Below are 15,410 nucleotides of genomic sequence, written 5' to 3'. Positions count from 1 at the left end.
TTGTAAGGTCACAAAATAGACTTCTGAGGGGTTAATTGTGAAGTCTTCAGAAAGCCAAAGAAAGCAAATGCCTTCAGTGAAAAGACAAGGGCAGAAATCTGAAGCGTGAAGCATTTCCTTTCAACATGTGCAAAATGCAGAAATGCCAGATTCTCTTTTCCTGAAAAATGCTGTTATTTTTTCATTAGCAAGTCATATTCTATCTACAAAATGTTGGAAATGAAACGAATAAGCATCTGAGTTAAATTTCTTGAAGAAAACAAGACAAAATATTTGGAATAAGTAAACAGTTTTTAATTTTTGACTTTATGACTTAGGTCCACTGTATGGAATTGTTTTTCCCCACATTTTTTTTTTCCCAGGGAGACGCAAACCACAAAACATGTTTTTAGACCTTTTCATTTGACTTATTAGGCAGCAAAGCTGCCAAATAGCCACCAATATTAGTCCCATTCATGTCTCTTCATTATACCCAGACTACTCTCCTTGAGCAGGATTTCTGTGAGAAATGCTGTTGTTAAAGAACCTGTTATTAAAATAAAAAAGCATGTATGCACAATTTTCACAATATTTTTATTAAACATTAGTCTATCTCCATGTGATTGTTATTTTCACAAAAGAAGCCTACATGGCTTCTTTCTCTGTTAAACATTGGTTTTAGTGTGCATATAGAGCAGTTCCTGGGCCTCTTTCCAAATCATATAATCTTTTTCCTTAAAAGATCTGAAAATGGGCATAATTTAAATCACAAGGTATTTTCCCCATTAAAATGTTCCCCAGATTAGATCACGATCTGGCAAAATTAACAGAATTTATTGGCTCTTTTTACAGAGAATTCATTACAGGCAGGTTTCAGACTGGAACATGGTTCACTGGCAAGAGTGATAGACTTCAAACACGGTTCTTTTCCTGTTGAGACAGCACATGTTGTCTGTAGAGGCTTTGTGGGATTCAAAATGAATTTAATGGAGCTTTATGCTCTCCTGTTAACGTCAGAGGATAAAACAAGGCAAGAAGTTTCATGGACAAGATGCTTCACCTCCTGCCTCTGCTCCTGGAATCCATGCCCCGTGTTGTTACCTGCACCTTTTTTCCTTTCCCAACCAAACTCTCTGAAACGCAGGCACTGATTCTGTGGCCAGGTCAGCATCGTCCCTCCTTTTATCCCACATGACAGATTTTGTTCCAGGAGCCCTGACCGTGTGCATGCTAAGTGAGTACATTTTTGACATACTCATCTCTTAACTACATTTCCATACTTATATTTTACCATGTTTACTTCTGTTTACACAATTTCACACATTTTACATAGTTTTGTACATATTTTTGCGCTCAACAAGCAGCATGTTTCTGTTACCTTTTTTTTTTTTTTTTTTTTTTCAAGCTGTATATGTTGCATTTTCAAACAGTTGAATACTTGCTTCACAGACATTATCTTGCTTCATATTTAGAGTTAAATGGCTTAGACAGAGTTATGGAAATGTGGCAGTGCAATATATTGCTATTAACTAAATAGTAATATCCTTTATTCTGTGGCAGTTACTATTCCTATTAACTATCCACTCATTGTAGAAATATTAAGAAAATCTGTAACATGGCACTGTCTAAACAGAAGCATAGTAAGTATAAAGAAAGGGCTGGAAATTTCTATTGCAGTAACCATGTCATAACAAATTCTTTTGGGGACGTAAACTGTTGTCTAGGATTAAAAATTTAGAAATTTAGAGTCTACAATTGCCATCATACATACTTGGAAAAAAAGTCAGTAAAACAGATGACTAGAACTTTTGGTGCAAGTTATTCCTTCTACGGCTGTGTACAGTTCACCACCAGTGCAAAGAAAAACAATGGTCTGTACCCCAAATAGCAAACATCTCCATTAATGGAAAGAGAGAAACACTCGGATACCTCCAGAAAGCAAAGCTTTTGGCATGATGAAAATGAAGATTTAAGCTGCGGCTAAAGTCCACACAATTAATTCCTACTGCAGTGAAGAAATAGTCTTAAATGTTTAATCCAAACAAGAGTTATGGTCCTTTAGGAGAAGAGGACTACATTGACACAACAACAAAACAAAACAATGGCATCTACTTTTCTGAGACTTATACCTATTAACTTCAGTTGCTATTTTTGTATTTTCTAATGTCTAGGTCTAAGCAAGACCTCACCTTCTGAGATATGCTCTTTTAAAAAAATTCTTCCTTTCCAGGGAGCTCCCTATGGAAGATATCTGCAGCCTCTTGACTTTGGTCTCAAGGTCAAGCTTTCAAACACAGCCTCCTGAAAACAGCATAAAAGACCTGCTGCAGCTTTGTGTCCATGAATGAGGTAATAAAAATGAACATTAAAATATGTGACACAAAATATCAGCCTAAAGTATCACAATAAAATGAAAGCTGGCAAGACACTTCACTGAAGAGAGGGAACCAGATCATGTAAGGACTGCAGGGGGCAAAAGAGAGATCTGCCTTTGTTTGCTTTCATTTGCTCTAATGGAGTCCCAAGTATAATGAAGGGATCTGCTCTTGGCAGCTCTGCAGCACCTATATGAATTGTAGAAGCACTGTGAAGAGACTGAAGCCAAGGTAGGCAGAAACCGTGAAAGACGTTTGTGAGTGTGCTGCAGCAGCACTCCAAAATGGAACAGTGTGATTAGAGCAGGGACCCTTAGTCATGTGTAAAATATTCCAAGTTTTTTTCTATAAAGGCAAGCAGCTCAGACAGAACAAGGCCATCTGAGAGGTGCTCTTTTTAAAAATTCTTCCCTTCCAGGGAGCTCCTTCTGGACAGATATCGGCAGCCTTTTGATTTTGATCTTCCCAGTCAACCTTTCACAGACAGTCTCCTCAAAATAACATAGCAGACCTGCCACAGCCGGTAACATATCAAAAGTTAACATGCTTTGTTAAAAAATACATTGTGAGGATTTTTATATTTTTATATTAAAGTGGAAGAAGTCTCCATGAGGTACAGAAAAGGGGTTATTTTCTATTCTGCTGATGAAAAGGAAGTCATGTTTTCCTGACTTGCTTTATGGATGATTTATTTTGATATGACACATTCAGTTTTGGTCCTTAAAAGCAATCTCTTCTGTCCCCACCCACCCTCCTCAGCCCAGAAGGCCTTTTTGAATGACATAAAAACCTAGTGTTCAAAAATAATTTCCTTGGGTAAGTTCTGAGCCTTATCTGAGGTGTGTTGGAGAAGTATGGAGAAAACACTCTCACAAAGGACCTTCACCAACAATACTGAGGGGAAGCCACTAGCTGATTTGTGAAGTCAGTAAATAGCAATGACTGCAAGCGGCATGACTAAATATCCATCATTTTGCTCCAGCCTTTTGAAAATGGTTTTACCTTCTGAATGACCTGTAGATGAGGAGGAATCATTTAATCCATCATTGACTGATGGTGACAATCATAAACATGCTGTCATTGGTTTTATCTGTAACAGTTAATGGAAATCTCAAAAAAATGTAAGGTCTTGTGAAGAAAAATGAAGACAATAGGGATTTAGAGTACTGGAAGTCAATTTAAAACAGCTTGCTGTATAGGAAAGATAGTATTTTTTCTGACTAAGCCTGCAAAGGAGGACTTTTGAATAGTCATTCATTAATATACTGTAACTATTAGTTAATGTTTAACAAGTCAACCTGGTTATGCTGCTATGCTGTGTGACATTTCATAGCAACAGCACTTGAAATATTTATTTACTTATTGTTTCCTTTCCATAAATAATGAAATACCTGAGATCTTATTTGCATTTCCCTTGTTAAACAAAACACACTCATGTGTACATTTAAATGGGCCACATTTCCCTTTTTGAGCTGCCAGAGACTTCAGCTATTTCTATATAGAGCAGCTTACCCTCATGGCAGAGTGAAATTTATTAATTTGTCTCTATTTTTTAAAATAAAACTTTCATACGATCTGTTTCATGTGCTTTCTGTTCCATAATCCAAAAGATTGCATCAAAGAATAGCTGGTGGGAAGCTGGTTTTACTCTCCAAGTGGTGTGCTCTTTGCAGAGCATGTACCTGAACAGGTGCCAGAATGTGGGCTGCCGTTTCTAAATTCGGGTATTAGGTGTCAAAAGAGAAGTGGCCTAATTTACAATGTTGTAAAGGTTTGCAGCTTTATTGAGGTGAAGAAGTTAAACTTTGACATCACTGAGATTTTTAGTGAAAGGCTCTGATTCTCAGCTATTTAGCTGAAGAGTTAACAGTGGCTGGTATAAATCAAATGATTACAGATGCAATTAAAGCAACAAGTCCAGCGTGCAGGCATGCAACACACTTCTACCCTCCGTGGCAAAGAGGAGGCTGCAGAGCACAAATACCACCTCATCAGATGCACCATCTCCCCTCCGTGAGGCTATGGCACCATCTGCAGGTGAGATTGCTGTCCAAACCGTTTGCCAGAAATCCCCCTTCTCTCGAATAAGGATTTGGAAAAACAAAAACAAACAACAACAACAAAACAAACACAGAAAAGCATTGCTATATTTTTGGTTCTAGCTGTTTGCCAGCTATGCTGGTCTGTCTGCTCAATCCCTGCATTCATCTGTGCTTTCCTGTCATTCAGCTGAGGACGTTCAGTGCGATGTAAAGAGCTGGATCAGGCTGCTCTCCTCAGTCCTGCTCTCCACCTTCACACATGATATGCACACTCCAGATGCTGTCCCAGGCTTGCTTCCCCCATCTCCTTAGCCCAGTGCTCTGGTTCATCACAGTTCCCCCTTCCACAGTGCATCCTTGGGTCCAGCCCCAAATCCAGCAACATTATACATAAATCCTGACTGTGTTTCTATAATCTTGAAAGTTCCTGCAGGTTCAGTGCAATAGTCCTTTAATATATGCTGTTTTGCTACTTCTATTTTTTTGTATTTTTCTTTCCACAGGATTATCACAAGCCAACTTGCAGTACGTAGAGTGACGAAATCTCTGATGTTTGGGGGTAACAACTCCGGTTCCTCCCTCCTTTCTTTTCTTCTTTTTATACCGTGTGTTGGGGATGTTATCCAGGAAGACATCTGTGCTACAAATACTTTAACATTGGGATGTGTTGCATCAGCAACCTCTGTTTTGTCTGGATGAATATTCCCTGTGCTTGGACTCTTTCCTCTTCAAAGCTTTTGGCATGTTCGATATAAATGTCACCTTACCTGGGTCTGGCAGGACACAGTTGCTCTCATTCGACACTTAGAGGGCACAGAGGGTGGTTGTACCTGCACTGCCCTGGCATGGTCGGGCAGCCCTTTCTGACTGGGACAGGCACTCTGGCTGGTGCTGGGAGATAACTAACACATGAATGTAAAAGGACAGTGAGGTGAAAATTTTAACTCAGTGAGTAGTTACATTCTAGTGAAATTTGTAAAGGTTCCATTAGCAGCCATTTGAAATATATATTTTTACTTTATTGTTAGAGACACAGTCCCATTCAGACATGCATTCGGGAACCCAGTTTGTCTGGGTCTGGCAGTGAAAGTTGGTGATCTTCCTGCCTGGCTACATACTCTGGGATACCTATATTCCCTAATACAGGTCCTGCAGGGGGATGGAGGGAGACAGGAGAACTGGGGGAGGGCCAAGGGAAAGTGGGAGAGGGGATAAAGAGGCACCAGAGGGGACCCCCTGCCATGCCCACTGGCTTCCCAGCTGGGGAGGTTCCTTCTACTCTTACAGAGCAATGATGGGACCATGCTGAATCCCCTCTGGTCTTGCCTCTCTTCTACATTTGTAGTCCCAGCAGAGGAGCTCTCTGAAAGGAGCACACTGCCACTGGCTGTCAGCACCTGAGATACCCAACCAGCTCCACAGGTGGACTCCAAAACCCTTCTTCATTTTGAAATTATGTTGAGCAATATCTACTGGTATAGGCTGATCTAACATTCAGACTTACTACATGCAGCCAGGGACAGATGTTCTTTAATGTCCTAAGTGAGTTTTAGTGGGTATCAAAAGACAACACAGCTTTGCACACCTCTTCAAGATCACACTGTTTATTCTCTTGAGAAATACTTTTTTTGGGTCAAGTTATATTGGTATGATATAGCAACACACCTGTGTGTGTTGCTGAGACTGATTCAAATAGCAGTGGAGAATGGTAGAGGTGTTAATAGATCTGTTAGGTATGAATTCCTCTTGTAATCTGTCTCTCTTACACAGTATTCACAGGAAGTATCAGCAAAGGTGATGTGAAGATGTTAAGAGGTAGGGCCAGATCTGAGAAGGAAAATCTTGTATTTCGGTCAAGGAAAGTGATTGTCCCGCTTTACTCTACGCTGGTGCGGCCTCACCCCAAGTACTGTGTGCAGTTCTGGGCACCACAGTACGAAAAGGATGTGGAACTATTGGAGAATGTCCAGAGAAGGGCTACAAAGATGGTGAAGGGCCTAGAGGGGAAGACTTATCAGGAGTGGCTGAGGTCACTTGGCCTGTTCAGCCTGGAAAAGAGGAGGCTGAGCAGAGACCTCATCGTGGTCTACAGCTTCCTCACGAGGGGAAGTGGAGGGGCAGGCGCCAACCTATTATCTTTAGTGATCAGTGATAGGACCCGAGGGAATGGTGTCAAGCTGTGACGGGAGGTTCAGGCTGGATGTCAGGAAAAAGTTCTTCACTGAGAGGGTTGTTGTGCACTGGAACAGGCTCCCCAGGGATGTAGTCACAGCACCAGGCCTGTCTGAGTTTAATAAGTGTTTGGACTGTGCTCTCAGTCATATGGTCTGAGTTTTCGGGTAGACCTATATGGTGCCAGGAGTAGGACTCGATGATCCTTGTGGGTCCCTTCCAACTCGGAATGTTCTATGATTCTATGATTCTGTGCTTTGTCCTGCCTCTGCAACCTCTCCAAATAACAGTTGGCAATACCACTCCCCATTCCCTGCCCCTACACCTGCTCCTCACACCGTCCCTACTGCCCCAGAGGTGTGATCGTCTCTTCCTACTGCACAGGGCCACGGCCATGTTTGAGAACCTTCCTTCAAATGTGCCTGTGCCCAGCTGCTGGCCTGCACATCAGGTGTGCTGAGTGGCCCCCAAGTCCTTTCTTGGGCCTACATGGTCCTTCAGGCAGGACTTGCTGTTCTGGGGTGGGAATGGCTTCACTTGGAAGCCACCAGGAAGGGAGGGAAATGGTCTCATTCCTCCTGCTGAGGCCACGTGTGGCATTGAGGTGACAGGCAGAAAGGCAAGATCTTTTGGAAAGGCATTTTGTCTGTCACAGGCCCCTGACATGGTGATGCTGCTCTTGCACCGGGAGGGACATGTCAAAGCCTGAGGCCCACGCCCAGCCACTGTGGCAGCCATTTGACACCTGGTAGGTGCTGGGGGATGACTTCTTCCCCTCCCAGTCCTCGTGCCCCTCGAAGTGCGGCAGCATCCCATTTCAACACGGTCAGTGCTCGGGGCTGCCCTTCCACGGCTTAACTCGCAAAGAACCACCAAGCGGTTGTTATCCCCCCAGGTCACGGACAGCCCCGAACCGCTCCCCCTTCTCTCCGTGCCCCAGGCCGGCGGCCATCCCACGCCCCGCCCGGTGCATGCGCGCGGCGGCGGCGGCAAGATGGCGGACGCAGAGTGAGTGCCGCGGGCCGGGGGGCCGCGCATCGGCCGCCATCGGCGGGCAGCGGGCGGCGTGGGGCCGGGGGGCGGCGGGGAGGGCGGCGCTGTGTGCCCGGCGCTGTGTGTGACCGGCTGCTTGTGCCCCGCAGGCCGAAGCGGCGGATCCCGTTGGTGCCGGAGAACCTGCTGAAGAAGAGGAAGGCGTACCAGGCCATCAAGGCCACCCAGGCCAAGCAGGCGCTCCTCAACAAGAGGAAGGTGGGGGCCGGGGCCGCAGCGGGCTGCGGGGGGAGAGCGCAGCCGAGCGGGGAGCGGGGCGCCGTGTTAGCGGTGGTTGTGCTGCCTGGAAGCGGGCGGCTCTGCGTTATGAGCCTCCCAGGGCACCGTGCACACCCCTGGGAGAGCTGTAGGTCGTCTCCTGACGTAGTTAAACAGCGGCACGGTGAGGCCTTCTGCCACGCATGGGGTGGTGACAAGCGCTGCTGATGCGGGGACTCCCTGTGCCCTGTGAGCGACCTCCCGATGTGTGGAGCACGGGAAAGCTTCCAGAGCTTGGGACCCGCTCTCCTGTGTCTCAGCTAAAACAGCCCGTGCCTTCCTTGGGGATGGCTTAAGGCTTTCCCTGGGAGTCTGCTTCTGTGGTGTTTATGGGATTACGTGTAAAACTTTCTCTGTTCTTTGCTATCTGCTGTGTACATCTTGTTGCATACACGAAAGGCCTGCTGTATTCCCAGGGTGGAAGTGGAAGCCAAACTAATAACATTCAATAGCCTCCTTTCAAGATTCTCATTTGAAAAAGGACCCTAATGATGTGTCTGATCAAGTCTCTGCCTGCTTTGAAAATCTGAACTAATTTCACAGATGATTTCCAATGTGGAATAGAACTAAAGACACGCAACACTATTCCATTAAAAAGTGTCTAATATATTTTAGATATATTGTTGGGTAAATTCATTAGGTAAATGCCAAGTACATGTATCTCCTTATATGAGGAAGCACTGTGATTGAGGTGGATGTACGTGGTCCTGAACTAAGCATAGGCATTTAAGTATATTTTAAATTAAAAGGAAATACGCTTTCTCTCTACTCATAATTCTGAAAAGATTTTTTTCAAGTGAGCTGGGCTTTCCGTGTTTGAATTAGTGATACTCAGTTGAATGCTTCTTTCTCCTTTCTTGTATGTATACCTTTATAGAAAAGGAATTAAAAGTTAATTTCTATTGAATGGTTACTTTGACTCATAGTGGACTATTACTTTATCATCTGTTTTATCCAGACACATGTTGGTTCTGGCTTCCCAGGTGACTAATTGAGCTGTGTATGTGGCTCTGTCCATTTCATTTCTCCTGTGCCTGGAAGCATTCTTGGTCTTGCTCTGTCTTATTACTAACTTACCTTCCTCTCTGGCAACACTCCCATGTTTACTGGAAGCTACGGCTAGCTGCTTAAAGTTTATAACTTTGCATGTTGTCCCTCAATTTTGTATCATTTGGGCTTGGATTTTCAAATCTATTTTCTTCTTACTGCCTCCAAATACGTAAGAGCATAGTTTGTGAAGTTCTGAATTTCATTTGACCTTTGAGATGCTAGCTTCTAAGGTTGTTGGGAAGGGTAATCATTTCTTATCCTTTTGTCTTTAGCACCAGAAGGGGAAACAAATCCAGTTTAAGCGCCTTGAGACTTTTCTTCGAGATTCATGGCGCAAACACCGAGATGAGGTCCGGCTGAGGCGCATGGAGCAGAAACCTGGACAGGTGGCTGTGCCTAAGGAGCACAAACTAGCCTTTGTTGTGCGGATTACAGAGTAAGAAGTCTTTGTTACTCCTTATCTTTATTATGGCTACTGTTTGTAACTGTCACATCCCTTCTAAGCAAAGGAAATGTGATCAAGCCAGATGGGTCTCTGTGCAAGTAACCTGAGGCCATTTGGTGCTGTATTAAAGAAATATGTTAACTATTAGTATTTTTTTCTGATTCAGTATTAGGGGAGTTAGTATGAGGGTAAGGAGAGTGATCGAGTTGCTGCGGCTGAGAAAAATTTTCAGTGGAACATTTGTTAAACTGTCTCCAGTAACGCTGAAGATGCTGCAGATTGTGGAACCTTACGTGGCATGGGGGTAAGTACTATTCACAGGATTTCATAACAGATTGTGTGTAGACATCATATCTTTCGCATTTTTCATGTGCTGTCACAAATCTATAGCTAGTTCATCCAGTAGTGGTCTTTGGCAACTTTACATTTAAATCTTTTTCCTTTTCATCTTTGTAAACATATATTGGTTACTTTCCTACTTACGTACAAAGAATTAGAATGGGACTTTCTGCTGTGTTGTATCTCTCTACTAGGAATCTGATTTCTGTTTTTGGACAGATATCCTAACCTGAAGTCTGTACGAGAGCTTATCCTGAAACGGGGCCAAGCAAATGTTAACAAGAAGATGGTACCTCTGACAGACAATATGCTGATAGAGGAACATTTAGGTGAGTAGGAAGACAAGAAAATGAAGTGAATCAAGGGAAGAGAGGGGTGCTGAGCGCTTGTGTTCTGACCTGAGGGAAGGGAGAAATTTTGTAGGACTTGGGTGTGAAGGACTGCAGTTCCTGGATAGTGTGATGTGTGTTTGTTCATTTTATTTTATTTTTTTCCTTGCAGGGAACTTTGGTATTATTTGCCTGGAAGACCTTATTCATGAAATCTATTCAGCTGGGAGGTATTTCAGAAATGTCACAGAGTTTTTGTGGCCTTTCCATCTGTCAGTGGCCCGCCATGCTGCACGAAATAAAGTGGGTTTCCTCAAGGAAATGGGTAAGCCTGGCTGCAGAGGTGAAGGAATCAACCAGCTTATACGTCAGCTGAACTAGGCAGGTGAGTAATGTCTGTAGTCCGATTTCTAAATCCTACGTTACCCTTTATCTGTCTTCCTAAGAATAACTGTACTGTCACCAGGTCACTCTACAAAAGTGACTGTCAAAGTCAAATAGTGAAGACTGTGGGTCACATTAGGTATTGCCAGATCCTGATGGATTTCTCCATAAAGACTTGACTATTGGGAGATTTTATTAGTGACTAAAGTGACCGTTAATTTTATTTTTCTTTCTTGTTCTGCAGGGTCTTTGTGAAAACATCAGGATTTGGAACCTGTTCCTCTTCACATGTAATTTTCACAGACCTTGACTCTACAGTGATGACAGTACATCTCTTGACTCTTGCTGCCTCTTAAAAAATAAACATAGATGATGGAGATACATTTTGGGCTGGTCCTTTTTGAGGAAGAAGATTAAATGTATCTGATGCAAGAAAAAAGTGGCTTGAACTTCCTGGAGCAATCTGACTTTGCTATCTGTAAAGGAGGTGTTTTATTATTTTTAATATTTTTTTCATATATTCCTCACTGGTGGCTCTGTACCAATTATACCCTGATAACACCTTCAGTATAAAGCATGGGTTGTCACTTCCTGATACAAAGTTGTTACAAGTGACTTGCACCCTGTGCTTTTGTCCAGTCCTCCCCAAGGGAAGAAGTGCTTGAAATTGTTCCTGCTGTTGAAGTGCACCTCCTTCTAGGTGTAGATGGGTAGTGCAGCTGGTTGTTGCTGACAGGCAGAGGAAAACACTAGATTTACTCCTCTGTTACCACAGGGAACAGTGTAACACTTCTTGAAGCAGCTAGATTATATTTCTTTTAAAATCCATGATTTTGTCCTAGTGCTTTACAAAATGTCTTGCAGCTGTGCTAGATAGGGACTACTGGAGATAAATATTCTCTGGTAGGAAAACCTGTTATGCATACTTCACAGCTGTATCACAAAACTATTCAATATTTTTTAAATAAACTCTTAAAATGATATTGTTATACCACTCATGCTCTGATTGATTTATAACTGCTTAAGTGGGTAAGTAACTCAACTGTGGCTATTGGGAGTTCTGAAAATATGCCATGTACAAAGAGAGAGCTCTGTGACTACTCAGTAACCATCTCTGTTAAAGGAAAACAAGCTTCTCAACTTACTTTTAAGAAGCTTAGCTTACTTTCAGAATAACAGTGGAAGTACTTTGAATCTTCTAGATGAATGTTAATACCGTGGCTGAAATTAATACAATCGTTCAGCTGGAGGAGACCTTCCAGCATCAGGTCGTCCAACTGCCTGACCTGCTCAGGGCTAACCAAAAGTTAAAGCACGTAATTGAGGGCACTGTCCAGGCAGCTCTTGAACACTTACAGGTGTGGTGAAAACAAATGTTGATAGAACCTTTGTACGCTTATTACATTAGAATTAGGGACAGTGAAGAATATATGAAGAAATTTCATATTGAAGGCAACACTACTTAACCATTAGATACTGTGGCATACAGCTACTTGAAGATTTAGTTGGGGGGAAACTATAATTAATGGATTTCACATTGACTACATAGCACTTGTTTTGTGACTGAGGAAAGGGGTAAGGTAACTTCAGGTTTGTGTTTTTCTTTTTTCAGAAGTAGGTATGCCTTTAGGTTACTGCTTGACAGTTAATAGCTAGAGTTCATAGAAACATCTAAATTAAATTACCACCCTGTCTGACTTAAAATTTCAAGTTTTATTCCATAAAACAAGAATACAAACATAGAAAATGTTTGACAGACATTAAAAAAAGAGACATACACTGAAGCAGAACAGCGCTCCCCAGAACTAGAGGCCCCCTTTCTAACATACAAGGCTTCATGTATTTCAGCTTTTTTTCTGATAAATGGCTGCTTTCATTGTAAAGAGGTACACATCGCTTCAGAATTTGCCTTGATTAGCTTTGGATTATTCCTAATAGGAACATCTTTACGTGAAAGACTGGCATGTCAGAAGCAGGAATTTTGATGTCAGTCTGCTAATAGAATGCAGTTTATACGGGATCCGAATTCTACCAACTAATCCTAGATTCAAGGATTATTTTCAGTAAATTCTGTATAGCTTAGCACACCATTAGTTTGGTGTGTTCAGTTAAGAAAGGATTTAACTATCATTATGAACACCTTATTTAGACCTCTTTCAACAATGCCAGCATAGTCTAGTGTTAAACCACATTATCAGACATTTGCCTTTGCTTTGCCTTTTTTCTGTACCATACTTCAGCAAGAGCAATAGTGTGTTCTTAATAGCTGCACTATGAACAGAAACTATACAAGATGACAAGATATGTACAAGAACCACTGTCTCAGGGGAAGGAATCCTTTTTGTAAGCTACCATACTATTTACTTTGTGGATCGTGGTAGTGAAGGAACGAAGGCGAACCTCTTCTGAATTGGCAATGAACTGTGGTCCTGACTCTTCCCACTTTTCTGGCACAGCCAAATCTTTATCAGTGTAAATCAGCAAGTCAAAGGCACCTGTAAGCAAGTGGGAACAAGTTAACAGTAATACACACACAGGAAGATGCCATGTTTGAAGTTAGTGACTCTTCTAGAATCTGAGACATGCCAACGATATCAGAAGTTACAGTAATACTATTTACAGAGAAGGAAAACGCAGTTAAAGCATGAAAACAAGTCCTGGTTAACATTCATATGCACAGCCATTTTACTTTTCTCCTCAAATGAGCATCATGCAATTTAAACAGTGTGAGCTGGGCTCTGCATGGCACTTAGTTCAGATGATATCAATGCTTAGTATTTATATGAGTCTGTCCACAGCTGTAATCACAAAACATTATATTTATGAAAACTTACGTTGCTCAGAGTATATTTAGTTTCATCAAGCTAGTTAGGTCACCTTGAACTGTATCTTTTTGACAAACAGAGCTTCAAGTAGTTTTTCGAGGAAAGTACCGCTAGCACCTTCTAATGAAGTTGTTCCAAGTTCTTCAATGAGAGCTACAGCACGGTATGTACATTAGCAAGTCTTTTCACTGTTGTGCAGGAAGCAGTACGGGACAATCAGAGTATTTCACCTGACACATTGCTTCCACACTGTACACACTTGCGCATGATCTCAGTCTAACAAAACCTAATGCTCTCAAATGCAATAGTATATGACATTTCAAGTAATACTAAGAAAACCCCAAACCAAAAATAGCTGAAACTGTTTTCTACAATGGAAAAAGTTGTTGAGGCTTTTTGAAAATGTTTCATTGCTTTAAAGAAGTTGTGAATACTTACAGGCAGTTTCCAACAGAGGCAGAAAAGTTACTGTGGCAGTTATTTGTCTGATAACAGACCGAATTTCATCCTGAATAGCTTTCTGAGATTTTTCTCGGGGTACACTGGAAAAATAGGAAAATTATTAAGAAAGCAAATTTCAACCTAGTATACTAACAGTGGTCTTTAAACACAGTTCTAAGCTGCTGGTGGTTTGTTTGCAGAGGAGGGGCACTCTTTTAAGCCTTAGGTAAACAGGCTTGTAACACGGTAAGCTTTACTTTATTTTTGCTTGTGAAACTTCACAGTATTTTTAAGGAACACTAAGGTTTATTTTCAGTCTGGATCTGGAATGGATGAGGAAGTTTTGGCAGAACCACAGGAGAGAAGCGGTTCTTTAAGCCACGTCCATTATATAGGATTTTAGGTTTGACAGGGCACATTCTGCGCTCTTAATGAGACAAAGCTGTGGCAGTTGCTCAGCAGAGGCAGAATGGTGCTGATGCACACAGCCATTGCCTGGTGCCTGCACCACAGCCAGGCCCAGCGGTGCACCGTTACTCACCTCTCGTCCTTGGCAGTTTTGTCACACTCTATGTCGAACTGCCACCGCTCCAGAACCTCATTGCTTTCGATGCTGGAGATGACCACCACCAGGCGCTGCACCAGGCACTTGCAGAGCCACTCTGAAAGAAGCAGCCCTTGCAGTTAGCGATGGCGCCGAGCCCAGGCAGCGGCCCTGCACCTCCCGACCCCCTGGGCACCTTTCATCTGCTCCACCACGTTGTTGAGGTAGTTCTTCAGCTCGGGGTCGGTGGTGACCAGCAGGGTGAGCCCATACTTCTGGACGCGGGTGAAGGTCTCGGGGGGGTAGATGCCCCGCTGGTACAGAATGCTGTTGATCCCATAGGCTGCAGCGCACACACCGCGTGTGGGGCAAGACGTGAGGCGACACGAGGCGACAGACCCCGCGCCCCCCCCCCACCGGCCGCCATTTCGCGTCGCAGCATGGGGGAGACCAGGCGACTTTCCTCCCCCGCCCCCTCTTCTTCCTCCCCACTCCTCCTCCTCCCCCCACACACCTCCCGCCTGGCCCCGCAGCCCCTTACAGAAGAACTCGGCGACGATCTCGGCGCTGCCCCGCAGGGTGATGCCCTGCTGCTCCCGCACCGCCTGCCTGGCCATGGGGCCGCCCGCCCTCACCCCGCTTCGAATCCCGGCCCCGCCCCTCGCCGCGCAGGCGCAGTGCCGCGGCCGCGCCTCCCCTCCCGCCCCGCGGCTGCAGGGCGCCTGCGTGGGGGGCGGCCGTTGGCGGGCGGCCGTTGGCGGGCGGTGCGGTCCGCTCACGGAGTGGAGGGTCTTCACCGTCCCCACTAAAAAGGGCTGTCGGGCGCAGAATAAAGTAGTTCTTTCCAGTTTAAATGTCTCACGGGTTTTGGGTGCTGTGGGGTCGGTGGGTGTCCGATCCGCCTCCTGCGGCTGGCTTGAGGGAGGGGCGGGTTTGTGGGGCGGAGCGGCGCTGGGTGTCCCTGTGAGGGCGCTCCCCGGGTCGGGAGGGGCAGCGGGTGCCTGGGTTAGGGTGGGCTCCCCTGTATGAGGCACTGAGGGGAAAAGAGCGTGTTTCGCAGGCACTGCTGAAAGGCAGGCAGCGAGAGACCAAGCAAGGGGGACGAAACAGTCCCGCAGAGTCCAAGGGGTAACGGGTAACTCACAGAGGAGGGGGAATTACCTATATGGTCCTT

At 44.1% G+C, this 15,410-nt stretch overlaps 2 protein-coding genes and 1 long non-coding RNA gene across 3 annotated transcripts; 2 read left to right on the top strand and 1 right to left on the bottom strand.

Annotated features, from left to right (window-relative positions):
• Positions 1-996: 996 nt before the first annotated feature.
• Positions 997-4,892, top strand: LOC118166659. Its single transcript, XR_004750647.1, has 3 exons — positions 997-1,217; positions 2,773-4,391; positions 4,517-4,892. It is a non-coding gene; the product is annotated as an uncharacterized LOC118166659 (long non-coding RNA).
• Positions 4,893-7,527: 2,635 nt separating this feature from the next.
• On the top strand, positions 7,528-11,415 carry RPL7L1 (ribosomal protein L7 like 1). The gene is made up of 7 exons (XM_035325857.1): positions 7,528-7,576; positions 7,711-7,819; positions 9,202-9,365; positions 9,541-9,678; positions 9,933-10,042; positions 10,215-10,427; positions 10,671-11,415. Exons 1-6 carry the CDS (start codon positions 7,563-7,565, stop codon positions 10,421-10,423), a joined length of 744 nt encoding a protein of 247 aa, XP_035181748.1. The 5' UTR covers positions 7,528-7,562; the 3' UTR covers positions 10,424-10,427; positions 10,671-11,415.
• A 703-nt stretch (positions 11,416-12,118) lies between these two features.
• Positions 12,119-14,901, bottom strand: MAD2L1 (mitotic arrest deficient 2 like 1). Its single transcript, XM_035326143.1, has 5 exons — positions 14,778-14,901; positions 14,433-14,579; positions 14,234-14,354; positions 13,690-13,793; positions 12,119-12,921 (listed from the first exon to the last, which is right to left on the bottom strand). The coding sequence occupies exons 1-5, from the start codon at positions 14,851-14,853 to the stop codon at positions 12,749-12,751; spliced, it is 621 nt and encodes a 206-aa protein (XP_035182034.1). The 5' UTR covers positions 14,854-14,901; the 3' UTR covers positions 12,119-12,748.
• Positions 14,902-15,410: the final 509 nt, after the last annotated feature.

Source organism: Oxyura jamaicensis, chromosome 4, assembly GCF_011077185.1.
Source record: "Oxyura jamaicensis isolate SHBP4307 breed ruddy duck chromosome 4, BPBGC_Ojam_1.0, whole genome shotgun sequence".
In the NCBI taxonomy this organism is placed as follows: domain Eukaryota; kingdom Metazoa; phylum Chordata; class Aves; order Anseriformes; family Anatidae; genus Oxyura; species Oxyura jamaicensis.
The sequence above is the reverse complement of the archived record's forward strand: the minus strand, read 5'-3'. Positions and strand labels throughout refer to the sequence as shown.